Source organism: Trifolium pratense, linkage group LG1 (assembly GCF_020283565.1).
Source record: "Trifolium pratense cultivar HEN17-A07 linkage group LG1, ARS_RC_1.1, whole genome shotgun sequence".
Lineage (NCBI taxonomy): Eukaryota > Viridiplantae > Streptophyta > Magnoliopsida > Fabales > Fabaceae > Trifolium > Trifolium pratense.
The window spans coordinates 45762669-45768668 of NC_060059.1; the positions used below are offsets into that span (position 1 = coordinate 45762669).

General features: G+C 34.9%; 1 protein-coding gene and 1 pseudogene across 1 annotated transcript; one reads left to right on the forward strand and one right to left on the reverse strand.

Annotated features, from left to right (window-relative positions):
* Positions 1-65: 65 nt before the first annotated feature.
* LOC123885010 (tetraspanin-20-like) lies at positions 66-5301 on the reverse strand. Its single transcript, XM_045934246.1, has 6 exons — positions 4981-5301; positions 4022-4121; positions 3783-3863; positions 3584-3688; positions 1093-1296; positions 66-757 (listed from the first exon to the last, which is right to left on the reverse strand). The coding sequence occupies exons 1-6, from the start codon at positions 5199-5201 to the stop codon at positions 716-718; spliced, it is 753 nt and encodes a 250-aa protein (XP_045790202.1). The 5' UTR covers positions 5202-5301; the 3' UTR covers positions 66-715.
* LOC123885022 lies at positions 2101-2857 on the forward strand (annotated as a pseudogene).
* Positions 5302-6000: the final 699 nt, after the last annotated feature.

The window sequence follows — 6000 nt, forward strand, 5'->3', positions numbered from 1 at the left end:
ACCAATGATGCAATAAACATCCCTACCACAATCCAATAAACCAGTTCAAATTACAAGGAAGTAGATGATCCAAAGCAACAACACACATTTTTCATTAAATGATTAAACTGAGCTACAAAATATCAGGTGGATTACAATATGGAACAACCCATTAACATAATTCAAGGCATCTCAATGAACAACACAGCCAATTTAGTATTCAAGTCACGGATGTATCAATAACTTAGTGTGCATATCCAATTGAGAAAAGCAACAATACACAGATACATTACAGTTATACACCCTCGCCCCAAAAAACTAAAACTGCACTCCTTAATTCTACCAAGTTACATATCTCAAAATATGTAGAGATGTCATGCACAAAACAAGTGCAGACAACAGCGCATATTTTTACAATCCAGAAACATGTAACTAAGTATTTGAATTCTTTAGAAATTTCGCTATCCACACTGCAACATTCAACACGCCAGTCAAGCTTTTCCAGAATCTGTCCAAAACTGGGATTTTCTTGAGGGAAAAACAAAAACTGAAGACTATGAATTAATGTTTAATATCATCAGCACAAAGCCCCAAACCACAAACCAAAGGAAGGAGAGGTTTGTTTTTGAAGTAAATGAAACAAAATAAAACATTTAAACAAAAGATATACATATGTACTCAGATATTAACACCACGCTGAATTACTTGATGGCTAGTTGCACTCATTGCCTGGAACTCATGCTTCGTAACTGTGCTTATCACCATTGTTCAATCCGTACTGCAAAAAACATGAAATGGCAATACCTCCGTTACTAATATTATTGGACATCAATGTATCGAGTGGACTCGATAATAACCTATTTACACAAATATTAGTATGTGAAAAAGTAGTTTGATCTGTGCAAAAGATTTGTCTATCCATTCTGTTATGAATCATGATAGAATAGTTGATATTCAAAGATGTCAAAACAAAAGTTTTGGTAGTTTATTTATAGTTGATATAAAAGTTGAGCCTCTCTTTTGACAAACTCTTTACAAAATTAGGAATTATTTTAGTATCATCAAAATCCATTCATGATTATCCAGAAAACTACACTTTAGACCATATCATACCTTCTCTCTCATCCGTGAGCTCCAAACGTCAGAGTGGTTTCCTCTGATATCACCTTTGCTTGACCCAGCTGTTTGGCCAGACTGAGGATTTAGTAGGGGCTCCCTACATCTACTCCTAGCATCATATTCCTCCTCATCATCAAAATCTTGTCTTCGAGTAGAAACCGTGGCTCGTAAAATTAATGCTACCAGTAGAGATAATGCCTAAGGTTGGAAAAAAGTAGCAATAAAACAAGGGATGAAAAAGGAAACCCGGAAAATGATGTAAATTCATGCAGTGCAGTTATTATATGATACTTTGTGTTCTTAATTTTGTGTTCTTAATAATACTATTGTCATGATGATACAAACAATATTCTCATAGCAATCTCATGGTGTCCTTGTAACATGTAACAACACACGCAAGAACACACACACAGATGAAATATGCCAGGCACCGCATCTAATCTTACGTAGATTTTTGGCCTGTTTTCGTATTTCAACCTTACTTTTTCCAGTCTCGTATATAACAACAAAAACTCTCAAATTGTTAGTCTCAAATATAAGCAAAATTCAAATCTCATTAATATAATTAATGCAGTTATTCCATATTTACCCTTGATTAAAGTTTATATTCATTTTTCCAATTTTTTAACATTCTTGCAATTGGCAAGTCTTTTTTTTACAAAAGCAATTGGCAAGTCTCAAAAACGTTCATTTTCCAACACATTTTCATGGAGAGGCGTGAGTTACTACAGCGTCAGAACTTCTATGATCATGAGAGAGGATTGTATAGGCGTGACGTGAGTTATCACTCTCCAAAGTGGATTAATAAGAAATCCAAAAAATTAAGGAAGAATGCCAAAAATTGCAGATTTTATTGTTTAATTTAACTGAAGATAAAGTTAAGGGCAAAATAGGAAATATTATTATTATTGGCATCACTTAAATGCAGTCAACCCACTTTCTTAAGGGGTACAGTACATTTTTTATTTGTTGCTTATAAATAAGACCGGAGGGAGAGTCTATTCTAGGGTTTAAGCGCAGCTTTGAATTGAGAATTAGGGTTTCAAGGTTTCAGTGGAAATCATGAGTTCGAGATCAACTGGGAAGGTGAAATGGTTCAACGTTCAGAAGGGGTTTGGTTTCATTACCCCTGATGATGGTTCCGAGGAGCTTTTCATTCACCAATCTCAGATCCAGGCTGATGGTTTCCGTAGCCTGGCTGAAGGAGAGACTGTTGAGTATCAGATTGAATCTGATAATGATGGACGTTTGAAGACTGTTAGTGTTACCGGACCTAATGGTGCTTCTGTTCAGGGAGCCAGACGTGCTAGCAGCGGCGGTGGTTACAAGCGAGGTGGAGGCAGTTATGGCGGTGGAGGATACAGCGGCGGAGGTGGATATGGAAGTGGCGACGGCAGAGGCTATGGTGGTGGACGAGGAGGTGGACATGGTGGAGGCGGCGGTGGCTGCTATAACTGTGGTGAATCTGGCCACATGTCTAGGGATTGCAGCAGCGGTGGTCTTGGTGGAGGCAGGTAGGCGGTGGTGGAAGCTGCTACAGCTGTGGAGAATCTAGTCACTTCGCCAGAGATTTCCCTATCAGTGCCCGTTAGATTTCTGCGCTTTACTTTCTATGAGTAAAGTGCGGGTGATTTAGTTGGTTTTAAGTTTTCAGAGTCGCTATTTTGGTTTTGATTTTATCTTTATATTTTGTCATAGTTTTTTTTGGGGTTTTATGCTGGATTTATCTATTGTGCGAACTCTTGGTCTTTAATATTGTGTCTTTATAGTTGGTTTTAAACTCTTGGTCTTTTTACTTATTTTGTTCGTTTGGTTGGCAAAAAAAAAGAAATAAGTAAACAAAGTTAAAAAAAAAAAAACAGGGCAGACCTGTCAAAAAAATAAGTAAACAGAACAGCATAATCTATTTCTGGTCTGTTCCCCATACTTCACAAATACTACTATGTTGCACCAAAGTATTAAAATTAGAAATCAAAGCAGAACGTATCAAAACCTCCACAACTCAAACTAATTTTCCCGTACAATAAATCAATCCAAATGAAAGGGAGAGGGGGGGCAAGAAAAGGTTGAGATGAACAAATTTCCTAGGGAGAAAAATCCATGTACATCCATAGCTCACACTACACTGATCTATGTTGCCTCTAATATGTAAGAAGGATCACTAAAATAGCCATTGGATATACTCTGAACCGTTGCTTACCCTCTTTTATTTCGAATAGCTATAACTATTACATGAAGACCACAACCAAAGTATGACTGTAATGCCTATAAAAAATAAAAATTTTAACAACAAAATTAATTGGTTACTAGGGAGAGTTGTATCATGACCATTATCACTCCAACCCATATGTCCTTCCCCTCAAACCACCAAGCCCCCTTATCAGTCCTATGTATAAACAATAGTCTATAACTTACTCGTTCACCAGTGAGAGGTCACAAAAAACGGCCTAATGCCAAGACCAAAAGGCAACAGAAATTAATATACCTGAACCATAAGAACAACAATGCCAACCCATCGACATATATCTTGATTATCTTCAATGAAAGATCGAAGGCTCTCAATTTGACCAGTTGGATCAACTGGAAGATCCTGTAAAGGTAATAATCAACATAATATTGTCATTAGAAAAAAGCATAGATGTTAACTGATACAACCGTGTTTATAAAGAGTGGACATGACAAACCTCTTGCCATTGACGGTCAATTGCAATGAATACCACTAAAGCAGCCTCAAGTAAAACAAGTACCGTGATGAGTAGAGTGTACTAGCATTTTCAAAAGGTTAAGGAATGAAAAGGAAAATTGGAACAAAAGTGGATTTACTTCCAAGTATTCAACACGCATTAACTCTTCAAACAACAATAGATTATCGAAACCAAACCAAGGTATAGAAATAAATATAACTCAGTTTTAAGTGGGATACAAAACACAAGCAGCAACCATTAATAATCTCAGCTGCAATGCAACCAAAGAAAGCAATGCAGCACACCAATATGCCCACACACATGAAACCATAGATGAACCTATCAACATCAAGTGAAAAACATGGTTAGCAAAGAATAAAAAATTAAATACCAAATAACCTTCAAAACCTCAAAAACAAACCCCATTTCACTAGGGATACTGCAATCTAATTATAACTATAGCAACATTTCTTTAATTGATAAACTACGGTATTCTCCACCCTCAACTTTGGAGACTAATCCCTCGAAGTACCATCAAGAACAATGGGGACCTCTTTCAACATACTTTTCTCTATTCATAAGCATCAGGAACTGAACTCTGAACCTCTTGCTTAAACGATCCGATCCCCTACCACTGCTTGAGATACATCCGCCGACAGTGACAGTGGGAGTTGATCCCACGTCTCTGCGGGGCATGAATCAACTCATTACTAACTAGACCAACCTCAATTGGTAGTAACCAAGATTTATTATAAAACTTCCATGATCACCCAATTCACAAAATAGAATTAAAAGAAAAATTAATAATAGAAACTTAAATGTGAATTCACTTTTGAGAATTTACTCCAAGGGTCAAAGTAGTTGATAGTAAGGAACCATTTAATAATAAAGCATTTAATACACCTGACAATACAAAAAAACATTTCACTGATTACTATAGTATTACTAGCGACGTCAATATAACTCAATTGGTAGAAACACCGTACTATATATGCAGGGGATTGGGATTTGAACATGGATTCTCCACTTATTCACTAGTGCAAAATTATAACCACGAGGCTAATTGACAAAAATAAATAAATAAATAAATAAATATTACAATTAGTACACTAAATCTATCTATCTATCTATCTATAAAATAAAAACAATAAATAAAAGAAATTTGATTGAATTGTTAGTGAAAAAGAAAGAAACGAACCAGGGAGCGGGAAGGTTGATATTGGAAGTGAGAAGAGGGGAAAAGGAACGAGGGAGAGAGATGTAAAAATGGGGAAGAGGTGGTGGTTGAGGAATGTAATGATCCCAATGATTGAGCATCCATATGGAATAGAGAAGAATTGAAGCACCAACAAATGCTTGAAGAAAATTCAGAAACTTGAGAACGAAAGCTAAAGAAAAATGGCAACAATTGATTCGCATGTTTAGGGTTTTTGTTCTTAGCTTTTTTTTTTCTCCCTAATTTCGATTTAGAAACAACCAGTTCTGATCTCGTCGATTACTCTTCACCAATATTACCCAAAATATATATATATATATATATATATATATATATATATATATATATATATATATATATGTGTTTCATTTATTTTTTTTAATAAATGGGATGATTGAAGTTCGAACTTTGACCCCTATGTATACAATATAATGTTTGTTAATTGAACTAAGCTCACGTACCATTTTTGTTCTTTTTTTTATAGCTCACATACCATTTTCTCTTAATAACCCGTATGCTTTTATTTATTTATTTAATAATTTAAGAGATTAATTGCAAGTTTGCAATGTGTATTCATTTTCAATTTTCATCACATTTAACTTAAACTAGTATCTGGACCCGTGCCAAGCACGGGTAAAATGAAACAAAAATTTAACACTTTAATATTAAAATTTTCATAATTCTCAAATAAAAAGAATGAAAAATGAAAAGCTATAACATAAAAAAATAAATAAATAAATAAAATAAAAAAATAGGATCCTGTATTTGTCAAAAGTTAAATAAAATATGATCCTGTATTAATATATAAATATAGTTCCTGTGTAAATCACAAAAAAAAAGTTGGCCCCGTATAAATTACAAAAAAATAAATCATTTCTCTTATACGTAAAAATATAGACTTGTGGTCCCATAAGTCCTAGCTAGCTCAACTGACAAAATGTCAAAATTGTTACGTCGGACGTCGTGACCCGGGTTCGAATCCGGGATCTCACAATTATATGA

Coding starts and splice junctions, on each gene's coding strand:
- LOC123885010 (XM_045934246.1), bottom strand. CDS start 5,201: ATGCGAATCAATTGTTGCCATTTTTCTTTAGCTTTCGTTCTCAAGTTT. Junction 4,122..4,980: donor ATCAACCTTCCCGCTCCCTG/GTTCGTTTCTTT, acceptor TGATGTTGATAG/GTTCATCTATGGTTTCATGT. Junction 3,689..3,782: donor TTGACCGTCAATGGCAAGAG/GTTTGTCATGTC, acceptor TTACCTTTACAG/GATCTTCCAGTTGATCCAAC.